This window comes from Centrocercus urophasianus, unplaced genomic scaffold, assembly GCF_019232065.1.
Source record: "Centrocercus urophasianus isolate 14NV4802_14NV808 unplaced genomic scaffold, USGS_Curo_1.0 seq_11, whole genome shotgun sequence".
Classification (NCBI taxonomy): Eukaryota; Metazoa; Chordata; class Aves; order Galliformes; family Phasianidae; genus Centrocercus; species Centrocercus urophasianus.
In genome coordinates this window covers 72,571,851-72,596,008 of record NW_024884253.1, presented here as the reverse complement: position 1 = coordinate 72,596,008, position 24,158 = coordinate 72,571,851, and the positions used below count along the sequence as shown (strand labels likewise).

General features: G+C 36.1%; 1 protein-coding gene across 2 annotated transcripts in view; it reads left to right on the top strand.

The window, feature by feature from the left end:
- The window catches only part of CDH12 (cadherin 12), a 130,464-nt gene that overhangs the window by 90,945 nt on the left and 15,361 nt on the right, over positions 1-24,158 (top strand). For both annotated transcript variants that reach the window (XM_042839732.1, XM_042839731.1), the window contains 3 exons: positions 303-490; positions 7,605-7,858; positions 23,902-24,038. In XM_042839732.1, coding sequence (XP_042695666.1) covers positions 303-490; positions 7,605-7,858; positions 23,902-24,038 — 579 coding nt within the window. The remainder of the gene's footprint in view (positions 1-302; positions 491-7,604; positions 7,859-23,901; positions 24,039-24,158) is intronic.

Genomic DNA, 24,158 nt, shown 5'->3' with positions numbered 1-24,158 from the left:
CGTCTGCAAGTAGAATTAAGTTCAGTTGAGTTGATCATATGTGTAAATTACAAAAAGAGAGACAGAAAAACAGAAAGATGCTAAGATCCCTGCAGTCGCATTGTTCCAAAATGAGCAAGTAGGGGAAATTAGCATATTTGGTGGGTAACACATTGATCTATCTAATCCTTTGTATCCTCTAAACTTTTGGGTTTTTGATCTCATTATTTCAATTGGATGTTTTATGTCTGTTTATTTTGTACAGGCTCCATGTTTTTGCTACGTTGTTTATCTCGAGATTGAATTTTACTACTTTCTTGCAGGTATCTTTCATTTGAAAGTGCCCGAGTCCTCTCATGTTGGTTCTGCTATTGGAAGAATCAGAGCTGTGGATCCTGACTTTGGGGAAAATGCAGAAATTGAGTACAACATAGTTCCAGGAGATGGAGGTAACTTGTTTGACATCACAACAGATGAGAACACCCAGGAAGGAGTCATTAAACTTAAAAAGGTATGTGGCAAAGATGTGTTGTGTGTACCCATGGCTCAAATGAGAAGCTAAGAAAAAATTATTTTATGGAAGTGTTTGCTTTAAAACTGTGGGGGGAATACTGTGGTTCGGAACATTAAGTGAAGAAGTAATGTTTTACATTTGGGATCATATATTTCATTTTTTATTTGTAAGCATTTTGGTTTGATTTTTTTAAACATTTTATGTTTATTATTTTTAATAATAAAACTTCTGTTCAATACTTTGGTGATCACAATTCTTAATTGGATTAGAAGACTTGCAGATGGTTTCAAAGCCATTGGTCCTACCTCCAGTCTCCTTTTACTGTCCCAAATGGATGATTTTCAGATATTCATTTGAGGGAGTAAACCCCGACTTAGCTGTTAATAATGTCTCTATGTACTAGAAGAAAAAAAATAAAAGGAAAGATTATTAAATATATTGATTTCAAAGACAGAGAGAATAAACATTGTTTGGAATGTGATGAATAAAGTATTCACGAAGAGAGACCCAAAATAAGGACGATCTCATTTTAACCAATAGCACCTTATAGGAATTTTAGGATGTATAATTGACCCATAATTTGAGAGGTGGAGGGGGGAGTGATAAATAACACAATGAATGCTGTATACAGATATGTTATTCATTGTATTCGTTTTGCTGATTTGTTTAGTCTTTCCAGTAATAATTTACAGCATATCTGAAACCTTAGAGTGCGTTTGTAATAGCAGGAGGATCTTGTAATCAATAAGTTGGTTGATGTTGCCAGATGGAAATGTTAGAGTATTAATCTATGTTAGAGTGTATTCTGTGCCAAAAACATGGAGGAGGAAAAAAATGAAAAATAATGATCCTAGTACCCTCCTAATCTTCATCACAACAAGTCTGGGAACTGTGATGGGCTGCAGAGATCAGGGAGACTATCTTTGTTCTATGCAGGAGCATGAAAAAAAGATAAATTTTAACAAATGGATTCTTCAGCAATAAGTGCCTTTATATAGATCCTAGATCTTACCCTTCATGTTTTGTGGCTTTTGTTTTTGTTTTTGTTTTTGCTTTTTTCTCAAGTAGAAAGTCCCTTTCACTAATCCATAAATGTTTCAGGTGTTTAAGACATTTTGGAATCACCCAAAATCCATCCGATTTCTGTGCTGGATCCTGAGTTAAACAAAAGCAGTCCAGATTTTTAAGCTCAGATGTCTTTTAATCTTTTCTACACTTGTAGCAATACAGACATATTTTCATGGGTTGTAGTTTCCAGATTTTCAGAAGTGCTGGACATTCACATTTCAATAGACAACTACTAAAATTCATGCTACTGATATTGTACCTGCAGCAGCACTATTTATTTGCCTGCAAAGAAGCAATTTCAAAACACTTATTTGACCTTCTGGGATGACACAAGTACTTACATTAGGTATGTACTTAAGTAATTCTTTAAATCAGAGTCAGTGAATGAATAGGATCAACACTGTGAATTATAAGTAATACTCAATAAAAACAGTTAATGAAAAGTGTGCTTTAAAAGCAAATTAGCACTTGTTTCTGTACCACAGCATACTCCAATGTTGTATGTACTGCAGTAATCCATCACTGAGCCATTTCAAGTACATCTTTGTCATTTATAAATTTTCCTTATATTTTTCCTGAAATTTTTTTTGCATGCAGAAAAGTGTCAGCCATTGCACAGATGCCTTTTGATTCCATTGTTATGCAAAAAATCCCATGGAGCCATTTCTTTATCAAAATCAAGAAAGTGGAAGCCTTCCTGGACTATGTTTACATTGGTGGAAGGAACATTTGCTAACAAAAAGCCTAATTGCTCTTTTCAGCACATTAAGTGAATTGCTGGCGACAAAAGCCCATTTACAGTGTCTCAGACATTGAATAAGCATGACCAGCTAAAACTGGGCAAGGTACATGTCTTAAATCATTCATCTGGGTTGCTAGTTTATTTGCATGCTGTGATCCAATATAAGCTTGATTACTGCTGCTCTTGCACTATTTACATATTTTAAAATTTGAATGCATTTTATTGTCTTCTGCCAAAGAAATGATAAAAATGCCATTTAGCACCACTGTGTGGATAGTACTGTAATTGCTTCCTCTCCTTCTTAAAATAAGTAAATAAATAAATGAATAAATCATATTTTGAACTGAAGAAGGAGGAATTGTCTGGCTTTAGGATACAAGAATCTGGCATACTAGGGATAGAATGGCCAGTCTCTTCCCTTGTCCAGCCCTGTCCTCTACTGTGTTTTTGGGTTTTATGCTTATGTAATACCTGTCATCCTACCTGGTTACTCAAAAAAAGACACAGAGCGTAAACTGAAAGAAGTGGGGAGCCAGAAGGGACTGATTTCCTCTGGACCAATGTATTGTGGACATAGAGCAGTTCTCCCATGTATAGGAGAAAAAGTCAGATCTAGACAAGCTCCTGGTTCTTTCTAAACTGAGATCTATAAAGATCACATACAGCAGGAAATAGAAAACAGAAGGATCCAAACTTTGCTGCACAGTTAGCCCTAGCTTTAATTAAACCAAGGATAAATGCACAGAAGCCTCAGCATAAGCCAGAAATTGGGCAGGATTCAAGTATTGACCCTGACTCAGACACTACTTTTCTAACCAAAATGTCCCAAAAACCCAGGAGAGAGATGTTTCTGGTCTCCTTCCAGGTTCAGTCCTGCTGTGCTGAAGGCAGCCCCTTTTTCCTTCCCCATGCTACATATTTTTTGCAAAAATTGTTTGCCACATGGTCATGAGTAACTGGAAGCATCTCCCTTGCCTATGTGCTATACTCCAAATATGACACTTCAACTCCTCCTCAGGCAGCAAACAGGAGATTCCCAGATGCTGGTTGACTTCTCCCCTTCTCTGCATACAAAACACACATTCATTTTACCCACTTTCCATTAAATGTCTGAGCACTCAAGATTTGACCAGATCTGCTGTGCTTGTTGTAGGTTTGTTGTAGAGATCTCTCTCTCTTTTTTTTTTTTTTTTAAACTGTGTGTTCTCAGCTCTATAACTGATGAATGTTTCTGTTTGACCCGGAGATTCCTTTAACTAACATACTCCGTAGCACTAGCTATTTACTAAAGCTATTTAAAATCCATTGCAGAAATACAACTAGTGAAAAGTGTCAGTGCACAGCAGCGAATGGTCTAATAGCTTGCATTTCACATATAACAACTCAGCCCATTTTTAAGTGGAAAGCATTACTAGGCTTTCTGACAGGCACATGAGACAGAGTATGGAAGACAAGTCTAAGATAGCACTCGCTTCCTCTCAGTGCAGAACACAGTTCTGCTGCCTATAACTAATCATAGGTCTTGGGATTTACAGTCTCTTTCCTTGGCTTTTCTGTTGTTGTAGTTGTAGATCATGAATGGCTATATAACAAACAATATTATTGTCTCCAGAAATTTCTGGAGTTTTCAGCCCTGCCTCTTTGTGAAGACTAAACTTACAGGGTAGTCCTTTTTATGCCCTAGCTATGCTTCTCATTAGAACTTATTATATTTTTGTCCCTTTTTTTCTATTTCAGTTCTTTAATCTAAGTGTGTATAGATACAAGATGCAAAATGCATTAAAAGTACAAATAAAATGAGAAGCATGTATCAGTCTTTCTTCACCACTATCTTCAGTACAGAAAACGGTAATGTTTACAAAGAAATTTATTTTTAAACTAGAGTTTTTTCTGTGCTTTCCTAATTATACTAAACAAACCCGTTCATGGTACTTCCTGACTGAAAGATAATGTGATTTGTCTTTATGTGTTATTTAATTTTGGGATCTGTGAAACACCTTTGCTGCACACAGCTGTGTATACGCTGATAGCATTTTACTATGCAACTGCATAGAGCAGCTTAAAGCCATGACAGAAAAGACAAGAATGGAGGGGGACACGTACATCTGTTCTGACACTGGCACGTAGAGTATCAAGTAGAAGTACTCCCATAGTTGCTGAGTAGTCCACAGATAGTTAAAAGCTTCCTTAGTTTTATCTGTAGTGCTGTTTACTCTGGGCAAAAATCCTACTTATTCTAAAATGAAAGCCTTGGTCAAACAGTTGTTTTTGTTGTTGCTGTTGTTGTTGTTTTTGTTATGTTTTTTTTTTTTTTTCCTATAATTATCTCTTATCTTAATCTTCAAGATGTTTTTTTTTAAGAACGGAGCATTCTCCCTAACATTCTACTGGGTTTGTATCCTTAACAGCTTTCCAGACTGTAAATGAACATGGAACTGGGTACTATCTGCTAAAATTAGGTTTCAATCACTCATTTCTTTTATAAATCTTAGTGATAATCTATTAAATAAGGCATATAAATAAATGCTATTCTAACATCTTCAAAAATAAAAACTCATTTTTGTTTTTCTGAGAGCTAGGCAGACTTTGAATGTTTTCTGTTTTCAAAGGCAGGCTCTAAGCATAACAGATGAATGCCAAAACTTGAGACTGTCAGTATGTATATGCATGGATCAACTGTGCAAAACTGGGTACAGAACTGATCAGAAGATGGCCTTCCCACAAACACAATCATTTTAAACCATACTCATTTACTGCATGACATGTTGCACAAAATATTTTTCATTTTGAAATTAAATCCTGTTTACTGCTTGCAGTCTTCCCACCTTTCCACAAGCATGTGAGCTGCAGGTCAATCTCCTGTATATTAAAAGGCTATAGTCTGCTGTTTTGTGGGAGTCTGTCACTGATTCCTTCCTGTGGTGATGGCTCAGCTCTTTCAGACTGTGTCTTCTTATTTTGAGTGCCATCTGTGCTTTGAATACTGTTTAACCTCCAACTATATTTATCTGTCCATAGGAGGACAGAAGGAGAGAACTGGTTGCTTACGTTACAAAGGGAAAATGTGTTTCTTTCTTGGCAAACTGTCTTTTCAAAAATGTACCACAGCATTTCTTCTTAGTACTTGGGAGGGATAAGTAAAGCAGAAACTGTGTCTGGTTTCTAGATATTGTGCTGTAAAATATGCCGAGAACTGCCTGGAATTTTATTTCTTTCTGTCCATCCCAAGACAAGGATTGTGTTCCTTACATCATGAAAGTTGTGTACTGGGCATTCCCATGGACCAGGAACTGGTACTTCTGCCTTTAACTCTGCCTTCAAGGACCACATTTAAATCACTTCTTGTTACTAACACACCTGTCTTCAAATATACTTGAGCATAAGAGGAATCAGGTTTTGTGCATTTTGAGGGGGTATGGCCAATGCAAGCAAGGCATCAGTTAGAATTACTATTTATCCGGGAGCTTAGATTTCTTGTTTACTCTGTTTTAATCTGTATCTCTAGCTTAACCCCTCTTAACTACTTATTTTCCACTCCAGACTGGTTCTGTGAACTCCAGGTTTTCTTCTCCTAAAATATTTTTTAATAGATATTACAATCTACTGTATAAGGATTTGTTTTGCTTGCTCCATTTGGGGGGATTTTTTTGTAATATACAACAGTGAACATGAATATTATAGAAATTGAAAGAAGACTATGACAACAATTTGGACAGTGAATCAGCATGTCCTTTTGTAGCAAAGGCAATAGTTAAGGGATTCATCACTTGAGAATAAGACCTTCCATGTTTTTTTTTGTTTTGTTTTGTTTTGTTTTTGTCGCCTTTAGCTTCTTAGCCTTAGTTTCTTCTTCTTGTAGTCGTGGTGCTTGAACTCATACTGGCTTTTACTGGGAATTTTATCTGTAGAAGGATGGCTCCATGTGACAGTGGATTGGTCAGCAGCGTTTGGCTTTTAAGCTAGATTATTTCTAGGACATATGTTCTAGAATGGCTAATTATAAATCCTCAACTCTGACCATACATTCTATTAAAATTATAATGTTTTTCATAAGAATTTTAAAGCATTATGCTAGCATCGCAGCAAATGTAAATCAAAGTAACTCCACTGATTTTAATGGAGCTGCCTCAATTTACACCAACCAGGCATCTGGTCAATTATGTCTTGTTGTGTAATGGACAGAAAATGTCATAATTTAAATCTATCCCAGCTGTGACAAATAGCTGGAAACACTGTGGTAATGACGTCTAGAGAAAAAAAAAAATAAATTAAAAAAAAAAAAAGATGTTAAAGCTCCTACACTTGTGATCCTGCCCTCTTTTCTAGATATCCTTTCACATTTGGAAAATTTCTATCTCGACAATTATAGGCAGAAGCCACTAGGTGCCAGTCTTACCCAGATGTCAGGAAAATCTTCCTTAACTAATGTTAAGAACATGAAAGCCAATGCAGCAAAACCCTTTAACTGAAAATAAAGCTTTTGTGTCTTTTCAACTAAATATCACTGCATTAAGGTTTCAAGATGATTGCTTTTCTAAAACCAAAGATACTAAATTGACGTATATTGACACAAACCCATATGAAAACAAACTGACTGAAGAATGCATTTCCATCAAAAACTCAGATAGGTACAAAAGCTGCTATGATGCCTTCAAGGTGGTAGCAGTTATACCTTGGATCTTAAGGCAGACTAAAGACTGCATTTTCCACATACATGCTTCTCAAATATACCTCTTGAATAGCAGTTCACTGCTAAGATAACTGTTTTACAGGAATTCACACTGCAAGTCTTATGTGAAAGTTGATTTGACCCATTATTATAGCAGGGTTTTCACTTGAAATCATTTATATTGTTGTCATGTTTCCCTTTTCTGCTAAAAGAAGTTCAAATCTTCTGTTAATGAACTAGATCAACTGGGGATGGCTTACTGCCTGTGCATGGAAATTGTGAATGCTGATCTCCAACTAGCATGCACATAGCTCTTTCGCAAAAGGTAAACTTCAGACAGTTAATTTCAGACATTTACAGAAACTGTTTACATCCATGTCTGTCATTCTGATTTTTTTTTTTAATGTGAAAAAGCAGTCAAGATCAATCTAGACTATTTCAGAAACCACCTTAGCATGAGATGTCCTATCTATTCCTCTTCAGTGACTACAAAACAAATTTAAATGATCAGTACAGAAGCTGAAGTTTACACTGAAGACATCTTAATTTGTAACAGATTAATCCTACCACGGTGAATTTGCAAAATTTAATTTTTTGTCAGGGCTGATATTTTGCTTTTGTTCTTTCCACAGCCATTAGACTTTGAAACAAAAAAGGCATATACCTTTAAAGTAGAGGCTTCCAATCTCCATCTTGACCATCGATTTCACTCAGTGGGTCCATTCAAAGACACTGCCACTGTCAAGATAAACGTGTTGGACATGGATGAGCCTCCAGTTTTCAGCAAGCCTTTGTATACAATGGAGGTGTATGAGGACACTCCCATGGGGACAATCATAGGGGCAGTGACAGCACAAGACCTCGATGCTGGCAGCAGTTCGATTAGGTAAGAAAGCTTTTCTTCCTTCAGTCACTCTCAGGCAGCCCAAACTGCTGTTGACACTGGATTCAGTAGCAAAGAGCTTAGTAAGAAGACAGAAATTTTTTAAAGTCTGTCACAGTGACAGGTAAATGCTGCTAAAATAAAACAAAACAAAACAAAACAAAATTGAAAAGAAATGCTAGACACGGTTTCAGAGATTGTGTCCTGAGACTAAGGAAGTAAAAACATTTTGTTTGTCTGATGTCAGGATCTTACACAAAAGCTGCTCTGAAAAGTGAAAAAGCAGGTGTCAACAGGTGTCAACAGGTGACAGCAAGTGCTGCCCCTTTCACAGAAACCACTCAGTCTTTACTTCCAGCAAAGAACAAATTTTTTAATAAATAATTGTTACATCTGTCTTGGCTGAGATGGTGAGGATGTGATTGCTGACCTACATGGCTGTGCTCAGCAGCCCTTAGCTTGCCAGCAAAACCTTCTGTTTACTGGTACAGCTTGCTTTCCTGAAATAAGAGAGAGAGAGAGGAGCTACTATACAAATGTAATGTATTGATTTTGCTCACGTATTTCCAGCCTTGCTAGAAATTTTGAAGTAAACCAGAGTTATGCACCAACAAAGAAGCTCCTGTGCAAAAATACTGTAAGGTATAGGAAGTCATTATGCATACTTCCAGTGCAAATCTATGCTGGTTGTACAAATTTATGCTGGATCTACTTGACTTCAGGAAATATTTTCAGTTGCAGAATGTAAAAAGCAATACCACAGATGTAATAGAAGTCTTCAACTTTTGAATATTAATGGTTATCAGATGGAACTATGATCAAATAATAAAATGTTACTCTTGGCTATGAAGTATACAGACATTACTGCAGGCATAACCATTCAAAGTTTGTATTCCAAATGAAATAATAGATTACAAATTTAATTTGGACTATTTAACATAATCCATGTTTATTAACTATGTATATTTTAACTCAATATTGATATTCCTAAAATGCAAAATGCGTTTTAGGTTATCTGTTGTATTCCTTTGAAAAAATGTAACGTGAAAGTGTCCAGCTCCTGCTTCATTAACCCACTATTAATCATTGCTTAAATATTACTATTGTTGTTTGCTCCCGTTTTTTAAAAATACATCCTTAATTATTTTCTAATACAGAAAAGTATTTAGTTGTGGGTCTGTGTCACTTTGCTGTCCTGTCAAAGAATTAAGACATTCTACAACAAAGGCAATGATGGGAACCTTTTCCCCCAGTGATAGCCTAACAAAATAGTCCCACTGTGTCACTGAAAACAACGTTGTATCTTGAAACCAGATAGCAATCTCTGTAATCACATTGTTGAGCAGTTTTTTGTACGACAGGAGAATCATCATTTCTCAATGGAAGATTTGTTTGTTTTCTACACAACTCCCTGCTAGGAGATTCAAGTATTTTAAATACCGGTTTGCAACTACACAGGAGATATCACCATTTCAAGGTGGTTTCTCCATACATAGAGCCCAGTAATACTGAATCCTAAGCCATTCTTAGGTGTTCAGGCAAATTTTTTTAATCCTGAAATAATTATTTGGGGGTCCAAATTCTCATTTATGGTTAAAAAATGAGGAATATTACAAAATAGTCTTGTATTCCAGCCTAACTTTTCTACTTACTGACCATGAGCACTTGCAAACTATAGAACTACTCCCAGCTTTACCTACTGAATTCAGATGGTTCATGAGTGAAAGATATGAACTGTGATCTAGTATTAGAGATTTCTTAGAGGGGCCTGTTCCTACCTAGAATTAAGTCTCACATTGTATTCAATGGACTTTGGAGGGAGGTACTTTGCTTTAAGAGAAGAGATTAGTTCCAGCAAGTCAGGTGACATTCAGTAAAGATTAAGCTAGAAATCTCTCTGTGCAGTTTTCTTAGTCCAGCTTTTTAAGATGACTTTAATTTCTATAAATTTTCACATGTCAATCCTGAAATCTCTCATTTAGTTCTCATTTATCTGAGGATAGATTTGATTCTCCATATGGAATTTGATCTTCTGCAGTTCGAATTCAGTGATAAACCTTGTACTAATCCAATAGAGGTCTGATTGTGATTTTTGCCCTGGAAGAAATTGCCTGTATTCAAGTGCTGACTTTTTATCCAAGTAAAAATTTTTTACTGTTGTATTAGTGACCAATAGTCCATGAGTTTAATATTCTTAATACATATGAAGAAATTCAATGATTGTAAGTTAGAAAGACATAAATTTGGTTCAAAACATTGCATGTGGTTATAATTTTGAAGCTCACCTTAAGTGATTACTGTCTTTCAGCTGTTTAAAATGTAGTTTGTCTCATAGATGTAAAGAATGGCTGCAACAGTTTCTTCATGTTTTAAGGAGGAGTCTGAACATGTTCCAAGTAAATATGCTATCTAAACAAACATGGAAAAGCAAGTGATGTTCTCTGAGGCAACAGACCATGCCATTTTCTGGGTGGCATAGTCTCTATACCAATTAGTTCAATTTCTCTGAAATGTTTTCCTACAGCAGTTTGGCCGTTAAGATACCCATTACAATGACAACAAAGTCAACAACCTGCCAAACAATAGATGGGGAAAAAAGACAAATCTGCACTGTATGCAACAGAAGGCAAAATTCTGGGAAACAAAGCTCACATGAAAGGAAGCAGAACAATGTAATCCATGTCATCTGACAAAAACTTCTTTAGCTAGACTTATCAGGAAAGGGGAGATAACAGTAAGAATGAAGACTGTAAGAAAAATATTTTGCTGGAAGCCATTAAAAACATTCAGGACTGTATACTTCTCTTTTTTCCTGTAAATGGAACCAAGTTGTAAGAACAGGAATTTTAAACAAGTTTGTTTTGCTGGATGGTATTTGCTAGGAAAGATAAAATGAAGAGCAGAGCACACAATCAGTAAAAAACAAGAAACTAAGCATGAGGAGAAAAGGGGCCACAAGTATTCAGCACCTGCAAGGGTGACTGTCTTTGAAGCTATTTTGGAGCATTACTCCACAGCACCTGATTTTCAAACTGCATTAAATCTGGAGTTTATTTATCTCAGAAGAGCTATTTTGTCAATTTCTATTTTCTCCACAGTGCTGCAAGAAATGATCTGCGTAAGCGCTAAGATTAAGTCTTAAGTACTTTGCGGACATTAGAAATCCCAAAGCCCTTCTGAAAAGAACAATGAGCTCATGCTGTTCTCAGACTCCTTGTTTGCAATGATTGTAAATTGTCTATGAGGGAAAAAAAAAACGTGTCGTGAAGCTCATGATAATGTGTGTTATTTATGAGTATGCAAATGTTTTAAAATTCATTACTTCTGGTGCAAGGGATGCTAGAACTTTACAAAAATCACTTCTGCATGCATACATACTTTATGGATGCTAGAGACAGGTATTTGAACAACAACAAATTAAAATGAATGGCAAAACAGTGTTAGATGCAATGCTATCTAGAATAGGGAACTTTATCTAACATTGTATGTGAAGTTTAGCAAATTTACACCAACACCTTTGAAGTTGTCAGATTTCCTAGGGTCTGATCTTCTGGCAGAAGACATGAAAGGATTTTTGCTCCTGGTGTGAACCCCAGATATGACTCCAATTACAATGAGTATAATATTCCTAGCCATAGAACTGCCCTTCAGATCTCTGTTTGACTCAGGAGCTTTGTCTTACAAACCAGGAGAACCACTCAAAGTAAGAAAGCTGTGGGAACTGAATTATCCTGCCCAAGTTTAGAATCAGGGAACCATGATATTAAAAGATAAATAAATCATGTACTAGACACAGGTCAGTCCTTCTCTTAGTATCTTGGGATCAAGACCATTTTGCCAGCATGAGCTTCCAAAGAAAAAGCCGTATTTATTTTCAGAACTGGTTCACTCTGGTTCAGAAATTGTTATGGGTAGGGTCTGTTTTCACAGTGCAATGCTTTGTCAAATAAAGACTAGGAAAATAGAAATAATAAGTTTTTTCCTTAAACTGTATTTTTAATGTTCAAGCAAAGGCAAGATAAAGTTACCTGTGTAACAGGATATTACTCGAATTTCTAATCCCATAGATCTTCTGAATTGTTTATGTGTGTGTGTATGTGCACTTTTTATATTTGCTTTTTCTTCAAAGCAATGACTCCTATGACATCAAAATGTTTCTCATAGCTGCATATATACATGGAAAAACTGGAAGGTTTGTTTCCAGCACCTCATGCATTTAATAGCAGATTAAGCAACAGCTACTTTTCTCTGCATGGTATTGTGCTCGAGGGAGACACTGCCAGTTGGTTTTGCTTAGATAAATGATGGCGGGACTTAGGAATTTGGTTTAATTTTTATTGTCACTAGTGCATTCTACACACTGTTCTGTTGTCCTGTCTGTTTCTGTCACCACACAAGCTCTACTCCATCCATCACCTTTATTGAAGTCCCAGTCTCCTCAACTATTTTTCAGACCTCTGCTTTAAGTTTTAATTTATCCAGTCTAACCAATTCAGATTCTTGCACCAGTATGTCTCAGCTCCTGCTCCAGATTGTTATCATTTCTAATCCTCTTACTGTTTTCTTCTATCTTTTATGATATATCTAATACCAGTCTCCTATTTTAGGGTTCATCTTTCTCTCTTGCTCACCTGGTTCTTTTTCCTCCTGAGCCACATCCCTTTAGCTTACAGTCCCACTTTGCTGCCTTTTTTCCTTGTGCTAATGACAGATACCTTTTTTTTTTCTTTTTTTTTTTTTTAAATTTCATAGGATTGTTCTTTTTTTCCTCTTTGTTCTGGATACTTCAATATTATTTCTACATTTCTAGAAAAAAAAAAAAGTTTATTTTCCCTGTATCCCAAGGGATACTGTCATATTTGATCCTTCCCCAACAATATCTCTAATTTGAAGTCTCATTTGGCTCAGTGATCATTCAAGTACTATATATACACATTTCCATCTGCCTACCTTCAAGCAATGCTGGATAACTAACCTACTTCCTCCTCCTATTTCTCCCTCCTTCCTGAATTCTGTTCTCTAGCTTCTACACTTCGTCTTAAAAACCTGAAACAATCACATCTTGCCTTCCATCTTCCTTCTCCCATGCATTCCTCTCCAGTACAGTTTCAGATCCTATTCTGCTCAATGAGGTGGCTTCCTGCTCAGCATCTGTACACTTGTAGGAATCTGAGAGAAAAGTGACTGCTCTTCAAGACCAGCCATAAAAATCTCCATCTTCTGATTATGAACTGTCGTTTGAAAGCAATCATTTTGTTTCAGCTTAATTCCCGCTATTCAGCAGTCACAGAAATGGAAAGTATCTGCTTTGACTTTACTGTGAAGCAAGATGAGTGTAATATTAATTCCTTTCATAACAGTTTACATTAATATGTTTTGTTTCACATTTGCAATAGAATATGTACCCAAGAACATTCAGTTACGTGGCTCATTGACAAGTGACACAGTAATATCAATTGAAGAACTGCAGCGCCTTGTTCCAGAAATCAAATGGAGCTGCTCCTGTAGCCACTACAAGAAAAGTGCAGTTTTGTTTTAACCTTAGTCTGAAATATGTAGCCTTAAGGCTGAAGGGAACACATGCCATTCCTTGCTGGGGATGATAAACATTTTATTCATTGGCCTTGTGTGATATTGCAGCATGTACACTGCAAACAGCCAGAGACTTTAGCTGTGGAACACTCCTTCACATTTTGGAGCAGATGCAGATTTTTCGGTCTGTGTGGGTTTTTATAAGACTAGCAGGAACATGGAGTAAAGGTAAATATTTTCTGGCCCAACTAATCAAATGTGTGCTAGGGGAAAGTTATATCTTTTTAAGTACCAGATTGCTAGGATTCTTTTGACACGCAATTATTATTATTATTATTTTCCCTAGATCTACTTCTGGAGCAGTTGCAGCTGCAAATTTTATTTCCCAAATCCAGAAAGGCAAAATCAAATTAAATCGGGGTTTAAAATTGACGAAGGCAGGTAACCTTTATTTATAGTTAAGAAATTCTCAATTTACTGATGCTTGTGAAGAACAGCGAGTGATCTCCCGTTGGCATATGCAATCATATTAAGCTTTTGAAAGTCAGGAGTTTGGAAGTAAAAGTATACGTAGACATGTAAGAAGTTTAGGCACTACTGCTTTCAGTGATTGACCTGTTTGTGGAGAAAATGGATGCTGAAAATCAAGAGTACATTCATCTCAAAGGCAGAAAAAAAGGAACGTGGCAGGGAAAGCTTTTAAATTAACTGAGAATACCTAAGAAGCCAGAAAGAAAGGAAAGAAGCAATATGACTGTAATAGCTCTGGTTTACTTCACAGCACTGGTACCACCTGGTGATGTGATCTTACAAAGCTGGTTCATATCCCAGAGCACAAACTGTCATTTTATTTCAGCTCATATAATAGTCTTTTTAGTTTCTGATCAAGAGCTGTTACTCCAAATTTCTCCAGCAATGGATTTTTCAAACATTCTAAAAAGCAATTGTGAGATTAAAGCAGAGGTTTAATGGTTGCAGCCATGTCACCTCAAGCTGTGAACTTCTCATGGCTCAACACAAACAGAATTATGAAGGGTCAGGTCTTAAACCAACATCTAAGCAAAGCTTATCTGCTTCATGTAACATTGTCAGTTGGTTATTCTGCACAGTCATAAACAGAGTCAAACTTGAAATATTATTTCTGTTATAAATTTAAGATTGCCAGTATTTTTAATTATAGATCTTATGGCCTTTTCCATAAGAATGCATATTTTAACCATTGTGATATAAGCAGATTTCAAGTTCTAGCAGTCTGAATTTCTCCTTTAGTTGTTTGTAAACATATATTTACTTTTCTGACCTGAAATGATCTAGTTTATGGCTGTGATTAAATAATTATTGCCTTTAAGCAAGAGTTCCTTATATATTTGGTCATTTGTTTGCTTGTAAGCTCTTTAACATCCTTTAAACATTTTTTTTTAAAGACACGTTTTAGGATCTACATGCAAAGAAATTTCAGTCTCACACTGATTGCAGACCTATGGATGGATCTCATGTGCTTCTATTTTCCCCTTTCCAGCTGGGATAATAGCACAGAATCATTCCAGCTGGCTCTGGATGTGAGAGGAGCAAAGCTAAACAGAATACAGTGCTGAGGTTCAGTATGGCCAAACAGAAAAGGAATGTTGCAGAGGCAGTAAGAAACAAAAAAATGTAGACTGTGGAGGAAATGTGACACGGAAATTCCAGTTCATATAGGAGGAGAGCAGAATCAATTTTAGAGGCAAATTACTGGACTTGACATGGCTTGTGTCAGGCCACCAGGCCATAGGGAATCAAGGATGTCCTCATCAAGAACTTTCTACCTGAGGCTCTCATCAAATCTTTGTAAAGGTGACTCCACAGTGACATTATTCTCTGTGGATTCTGGGTTTCATTACATGAGCAAAGAACTGCACAGGAGAACAGATAAAGGAAAGCTTGGCTAATCTCATAGTGGCAGAGCCATCCTGAATAATCCCTTATATCCCTTTATAAACATCCCTTTATAAACATTTAACCAAACTGGGTTTGAAGCAACAATATAGCCTCCAGTTCCTGACTGCACTGTGTGCTGCCTTGTTTGGATCTACTCGTGGCCCAGGTCAGTCCCAGGTGAGGATCCAAGCAAGTGGTAAATCCTCCACTGAGCCACAGTTTTCTCTGGAGTCAGCATGACTGCTGTTTTGTGCTTTGTCTCAACACTTTACTTCAGCCTTGAGAGAAAAAGGAAAGATTTATTCAGATTTTAGTATCCAAAAGATATAAAACAAAGCTAATATTTATGTGATGCAAAAGAAAAGTGATCAAAGACTGTTCTTGTTGAATTAATGCCTTTAGGTTTACAAGAGCTGTATTACTTCTTGCCTTAGCACTTTATTGAACAGTAAAACATTTCAGCCTAAATGAAGGACCGAGGCAGCATAACACAGCTTCATTTCTCTGTTCTATCCCCCGGTGCTTGGGTTGCATGCAGCTGGTGCAAAATGAAGTTTTAGCTTCTACTAAAGCTAAACATCTGATGTAGCATCCCAGATCCCTTTGCCCTCCCTGTTTTCTTAGGGTTTTAAGGCAGGAGGCACTTAACTTCATTTGCACCCTAGCTTTCTATACTCCCTCTACCCATTGATAGCAGTACTGAGGTACATCCAGACACCCAGCATAGCAGACCTTTCCCCACCAAAACACAGCAGAGCAGTAGCTCTTCACTAAGTTGGAGCAGCTCCTCCAGCTATTGGGTTGTAGAGCTGCACAGCACAACATGGGGAGCACCACGATGGACAAATCCACACTTCACAAATTCAGTAAAACGGTGCTCAGAATCTACAATTTGTGGTCCTGGTAGAGTAAGTGCTCTCATGTTTTTCTACCATAGCAGTATAGAAAATTCAGGTTGAAGAGTTGGAAGGGGTTGAACCCAGTGTGTTTCCTGCAGCTCCACATTCCTACTATGTTCTTCCTCCTCCAAATAACTGAAGATTAAGTAAACTGCAGGACAGATCTGCCTTCCACCATGCTGTCCTGTGATTCTGCCTGCTCAATGAGGCAGTGAAAATGATGTTAAAACTGAATAAAGACAATGCATTTTCTGATGTGGCAATGTCTTTTGATAAGATACTCAGCTTGTAATGAGAAATGCAAAAGCAGAAAATGGAGCTGACTGCAAAGACTAATAAACAGATGAACAAAAATCTTTAGATGAAGGGCAGGGAGGAAGCACTGGAACTTGTCAACAGGCAGAACTGACAGTTTGGAGAGGCTGATAACTGAGCTGCAGCATGTTTTATTTCTCATATTGTCTAGCATGTTCTACGAAAATCCTTATGTAAGATTTATAAGCCTTATGAAAAGTTTAAAAGCTTCTCAGTGGATTCTGGCCTTTTATTAGAGTCTGGGTGTCTGCAGCCACTGCTTCTCTGTCAATTCTGCATAATGTTCCATTTTGTCCAAAGAAGCAAAGAATAATTTGTTTACACTGCTACTAATCATTACATATCAGGTAAGCTCTAAGCTCCTGACTGCTAAAATCACTAATCTTGATTTTAAAATGCATAAATATGCACCTACATATGAAGGACTGTGAACCCAACCATGCATTATGCAGGAGACTCAAACTATATTAATTTTTTCACGTGGAAAATCTCCTGTTGTATGAAAGACATGAGGATGATGAGCATGAGTCGATCTAACAAGAAGGGTTTGCTCCTTCTCCCAGTCTGCACAAATTCCTTCCCTTTTCTATATCACTTGGTTCTGATGTGCAGTGTTTGTGCAGCTGTGGTTCTTCTGGGATCTGGATGGTATCTGGAGGATTACCCAAAGTGTGGGATCTGAGAGGAAACTTCCTTTGGAGTGACTGCTAATGCCTTAGCAGCATTCTCAAGAATGCTAATGCCTGAAGTGGTATTCAGTGAAGGTATAGGAGCTTGTGCTCCCTTTAACTGAGATGGCTTAATATATTATTTAAACAAATAAACAAAAAAAGACAACTTTCCAGAAAAGCACGTGCCACTTTGGAGCATTATCACATCCTTTACATTTTTTGGTTAATGACAGGAAAATTTTATAGCAAGACATCAAGTGTTATTTTGCTGTTATTAACTTCAGGCTTTTCTGGTAACACTTAGTAACTATGAATATATCAGATTAAATTTGTGTGGCACAGTAAATATGTTTCACTAGATTTGCTTCCTCTAAACAAAAGAACACAAAATTAAAACCAGACTACTAAGAATATAATTTCTGTACCAGAGGTTCATAATACTGAACAATTTAATTTTTAAAGTCTTGTTGATATTACCAGAATTGAGGTTGATAAAAAGTACTTTATTTTATTAGATATGTTTAATTTTCTATGCATATAGAACTTTGTACGCATAAAGAAACTCAGTTGCTGGGTTGTACCTTGGAAAGGGACTTGAAAATACATGAGAAAGAGCCTTGTGGTTGTATTAACACAGGACAACATGAGTAATATGCAAAGACATCTGCTACTGTTTCGAGAATAGTGTATTATGCCTTATTTTATATTTTCATGTTGCAGAGAAGAGAAAAAAGTAATTTACTTTTTTTTTTTTACTATTATTTCATATTTTTATATTTTTTTTTTTACTATTACTGCACTTGTAAAAATTTTCAGACAGCATTTTTGAGTTAATAGAGAATCAAAAGACTCAGGATCAAGGGTAATCTTTAAATCTAATGAGAGTATGAAAAAGAGTCTAAAGTTATTTAATATTGATTCAGTGCTGCTGCCCTGAAGAATAATTTAATAATCTATTCTGTTCAGCCCTGAAAACAGATAATTCAGGTTATCATCATTTAGTACAAGAAAACATTCACTTTTTTTTTTTTTTTTTTTAACTGTATGTCTTCACTAAGCATGCGTAGTCTTTTGAGGACTTGTATTAAAAATCCACGATTGCATCTTTAGTAAAATTATGACAAACACTCCTCGGTCTTGACTGGAAATTCAGATATTTCCAGTTATCAGCCATCAGGAGCTGAAGAGTTTAGCACTTACATTTAAGAAGAGCAGAAGTCAGTGAGGTGGTAAAGAACTGATGTATCAAGTACATGTGTATGTACATGTGGTGATGTTTCTTTGATATTTACACAATGAATATATAATCATAGGAACTACAGCAAGGAAGTTTTATTGTCAGGATGGGAGTTTGAAGGACACAAACTTGTTTGCATGCTTAAACTTCTCTGATATTTTAATTTCTTTTAAGGCTTGACTTGAGCTATGAATGTCTTCTTTCTCATTTTAGAAGCTGTTTCTATACTTTTTAGTAACAGCAATCTTAAAAAATGTATGTATGTTTGTAATTTAAATATTTCAAACTGAATCATAGTGCAGGTTTGTGACAATATGTTTCACATGCAGATAGTGTTCCCTGGTATGTGTCATATACATCACTATTATAGGGACTAATGGGATTATTCAATCCATCTTTCTAGAAATTTCCCTGACTGTACAGTCTCCATTACTTCACCCAGCTTAACTTTGCAGTATCAAGTGACAGAACTGGTATCATTTTGTACAGTGTAATATACATCACTGCCAGAAAGATTCTGCTGCATAACATAATTTTTTTATTTCTTAATTTCATCCTTCCACTCCTCTGCTAGGAACTAAATAATACTTTTCTTTTAATGGTGTTTAAGCCCTTCAGCTATCTGTAGATAATTATCATTTCTTCCTTTTGTCATCTCTTATCCAAGCTAAACATATTTTAGCTCTTTTAATCTTTCTTTAAAATTCAGCCTGCCTACACCTAAGACAGGTTTTCTTGGACTCTCTCTGATATCTGTCTGATGATGTGATGACCAAAATATATTGCAGAGGTCCATTTTCTCAACAGCTAGTTATATGCAGAGATTATTAATTTCTAGCTGCAGTGCATGAATGTGGTACAGATGAAAATTCCTTTGGACTTTCAAGTAGTCAAATCACATCTCAAGTCTCATTTGCATTCTTCTAGTCCCTCAACCCTTTTGCCAGTCCTGTTTTACATTTTTCTTTCATCTATTTAATTATGTATGTGTTGGAACTATGAAAAATCCTAACCGCTCATAATTTCCAACTGAATCTTAGTATCTTTTGTTTATGTTTATAATGTACTTTTTTTTTTTTTTATAATCAACATATCTTTTATATGATAGGTGGTATTTAATTGTCCCAAGTTAGCATAGTTGAAAACATACTTTCTCTTAAAAATGATGCATCTTTTTACCCCACCACATAAGGAATTTTCTAACATCTAAAGTGCTTCATTCCAGTGCTTGCTTGGGTTTATCATATGGTTGGAGTAATAAGATGCTTTCTAAATTGGGATTGGCAGCCAAATCATTCAGTGTATAGAGAGAAAATCTGCGATTTGGGTTTTCTTAGAGTCACCATCTGGGTTTGCTTTAGCTACAGTTTTACAATAGAAATGGGAATACAGACAAGACCATTTATACTGATGAATGGCATGAATGATGTGGAACAACCCAGAAACAAAGATGAAAAGTACTGGAATGTCCCCCTTTCATTTTTCTTTTCTTCTTTTAGAAGACTGGTTTTAATTACTGTTCCTTATTTGTTGAACAGTGAAACAAAAGAGAAAAAGAGTATTTAAATGTTAAATGTGTTATTGTTCACTGAATTGGTTAATTCATTTTATTCTTCATGCCAATTTCAGTTGAATGTGCTTTCAAATGATTTTCTGCATGTGTGCTAGTAAAGCAGGAGCAAGTTTGGTCTGAGTGCCTTTAGCTTAATGGCTTCTCTAGATGTATGGTCCAAGCTTCCCTTCTCTTCTTACTTTGAAAACAGTGACAATGTTTGTAGGCAGCACTTTTTCTTCACTTTTTCTTTAGCAACTAGGCTTAGTAAAAGCTCTTCTCATGCTCACCATTTTGTCTAGAATGTACCCCACAATTCACAAGGCCATTTCTGCTGGGCAGAAGAAATTTTTTCTACACTGTTAGGACCAAAGGACACTGCCCAAGTCGCAGGTTCTACAGCCTTCTGTGCATACTCTGCCACCTCCCACCCCTTCTTAGCGTGACCTGTTATCACATATCCCATAGCAGCAGCAGGACAGCTGTCTGGATCATTTATTCATGGTATAACAGTCTGAAGCAACTGAATTTGACTACTTGATGGCTCAGAGTTCCTATTATCTTCAGAAGGATGATCTGCTATCACTTATGAATTCAGCACCCCTCCCACAGGCACTTTGCTATCTTCTGTGCTGCAGGCGGAGTAGACAGTCTCCCTCAGAGTTTTCTCGTGAGCCACAGACCATTCACAATTTAGTCAGAATGAATGCGAATTATTATACATGCTCCTTAAGAGGGAAGTGTGTTTTTGTGAACACTCCAGGTGAGAGTCCTCCAGATTTGGCTCCAATTATTTTATAAATCAAATATTTCCACTCTGTCTTCTCTATCCTACTTGATGTACAAATACAGCTATTATTGGGAAGACTGAAACAATGTTAGTAAATATACATATGCTGTGCCAGTACATCCTAACTTTTCCAGGAGAGAGCTGCCTCCTGGGATTAGTGCACTGACCGTGGCCTGTTTCGCAGGAAATCTAGGAATTTAAACAAACCAATCTCAGTTGTTTCAGACTGCTAGACCATGACTAGAAGATCTAGACAGCTGTCCTAATAACAGCATTTCAACAACAGTCCTCTTTGAGTCAGTCTAACAAAAAATGTCAGGCTTTATGTTCCGGATACCTGGGTCTGTCTCTGGAAAGTTACTGATTTTTCAGACTGACGACTCTTTTCTCATTTCTTCTTTTCTTGAAGGTGTTTCTTTTGTTTGTTTATTTTTTGTTTGTTTGTTTTCCCGCTGAAGAAAAAGACAGAATTCAGGTCTTAGGAAAAGTTTTGCTGTGCTCATTACAGAAAATCTCACAGTGAATGCCAGACTATATAAAAAAAAATGTTTTTGGACCATAAAAGTAAACTTCACTTCTTTTAGGGTCTTCCCAAAATTAGAACTTCCTTTGAGATTCCTCAACAGTTCCCATTTAAAAACTAGCCAGACCAAGTTCAATTCACTCTTTTGCTAAGCATTACAAATTTACTGAAGAAGGAGGAAACAATTCTATGTCCAGAAGAGCTATGTATGAGAGGATCTTCTGACAGAATTTTTTTCATGAGTACTGCACATAGATAGACTGTGAAAGGAAGGAGAAAGGACATCTGCCTTTTTTTTCTTAGAGAATATATATTTTATCCAACGCATCCCCAATACTTCTATTTCTGTTCCATATCTAGTCTAATTTCGGGACTGAAATAACTGTCCCGTCCCTATTTTTACCATATGTGCCTTCTTTACCATAAAGAGAAAGAAAGAAGGCATGTCTTCAAACATAATGCCAAAGTAATAAATAAATAAATTCATAAAAACTACCAACAGTTTTGGCATAATAATATCCACAGTTTGAACGCAAATGAAGACAATGAATTTTGAAGAACTATTACAACCAATACAATCCATTTTTATTACACTATTCTATTCCCACTGATCTCACTTCCTCTGAAGCCAAAAGAATTCTGGCATTAGTTTCACTAGGAATAGTGCCAGTCTTGCAAAGCCTGTTTGGAACTTTGATCCTGCTGATGCTGTGTTTAGGAGTAGGCATATTGAGTTTATGCATGAAGTTAACCACCTGTGTGAATGCTTGCAGATAGATTATTAGATTCTGGTCTTACAAGTATCTATAATTAAATTCAACTTTGGAAACAACAGTGTGAAGGATCTTGCACTTTGAACTTGGTCCTGCATTTTCTTCATTGACTTATATTGTTGGTGTGTAGGATATTTAGATAGAGCTGATCTTCCATGGGCTGAAGATAAGTTACTTTCTCATGCTTTGATAGGACATTTGTGTGTGGCTGAGTATTTAATATCTATTAAAAATGAAAAGTATGAACAATTAATTTTACTGTTTTTGAAAGAGTATCTCATGTTTCTAAGAAATGGCATATATATTTTTCATATTTTTAATGTCAACTAAATTTTGAATGAGATTGAAATTGCAAATGTGGGTAGAAAATATGCCTGCTCAGCTGTGTAAAAGGATGTATTCAGATTTTAGCAAATCATAGGTGAGGCTCTTCAAATAAAGCAGTGAACTGATAGTGATAACTGTCAATTGAAGAAAACTATTTCATCTACAGACAGGATTAGAAAATCCTGTCAAAATTATAAGAATATAATTTTGATGAAATGAAGTCATATGCTCTATTGTGATTTTTTTTATTATTTGAGTCTCCTTTTGCTATTAGCATTTATGAGTCTCATTCTAAGGGAATGTGCAATTTACCTTTTTGTAACATTGCTTCCTTCTGTAGAAATAAGCTTGATGTTTAACATTACATTACAAATACATTCTTTCCATAATCTATACTTATCAGAGAAGGAAATAGTATCTTTTACTTTTAGTCTCACTGCTCTACATGCAATGTGGTGCCATAGGTACATTCCTCTGGACTTTATGAACTTCTAAATGTAACTGTTGCGAGTGCTACTTTTGTTTATTGCCTACTGCTCAGAAATGTGGTTCTCATTTTCATCGTGCCTGGTTTTTGAGAAACACAGTCTAGGTATGAAGAGAGCAGCAATGAAAAGGAAATTAGTTGCTAGCGGCACTGCATCAGAAGAATTATTCTGTTATGACTATAAACAGTGGCATCAAATGAGAAAATAGACTTTCAAATTAATTAGCATTTAAGGGAAATGGTTTTGGAATAATTATCAGATTGCTTTTAAGTGGCTACATTTACAAGCACATCTCTTCTTTCTAATATGTCCTTGGTAGGGACGAATAACAAATGCATACATGTTTTGAGTTTTGATTTTGTCCTGTGTTCATCCTTTTTTGAGAAAGAATAAAAAAAACGAATAATGTTGCCCTGTTTCTCTCAACTCCAGTGCAAGTCAGACTTGTTCGTTCCTCCCAAAAGCAAAGAGCCTTTTAATGCTATTGTATAGGTAAGGGTAATAAGCCTACTGAGGTCTTCTGTACTATGACTGTTCCAATATTCTTTTGGTAAAGGACCTCTAAGTAAGTAGACTGCACTAACAGTCAGTCTACAAGGACACCTCTCTGTCTGCCCATTATGGCTATTGTAGCTATGAATATACCAGATCTGAGCCACTATTCATCACTAAACAAGCACTGTTTCACAACTTTTCTTTTTTTCCCTGTGAGCTTTTCTAGTGCTTTACAAAGTAACAGGCGTAACAAAAGCTGTGCATTAACTTCTTGGGAGCCCATTTTCAAATAATCTATACAGGAGAAGTAGTAAGTCTTTTATTATATACTTATTTTTCCCCTTGAATACTCCAACTCTGTAATAAATAAGCAAGCAAACAAATCACAGCTTATTGTCTTCTTCCTGCAAAGATGGCAATAGCTGGGAAGAGAAAAATAACAGCTCCAGCTAGCTAGACTGCTGTTATGATAAATGTGTAATCACTGTACATTTGCATCTACTCTGTTTAATATTTTTCGTATGCAGATACTTCATCGATTGGAAGAATGATGTGGACAACTACTTTACAATAGATGCTAATGAAGGAACCATTGCTACTAATGAATTACTGGACAGAGAAAGCACAGCACAGTACAATTTCTCTATAATTGCAAGTAAAGTTAGTAAGTATGACACAAACTGAATTAATATGCTAATGTGTTTGTTTTTTTTCAGAATGTAGTGCTTGAGCATAAATATACTGTGGAGAGTGCATATATTACCAAGAAATGATTTAGAAATGC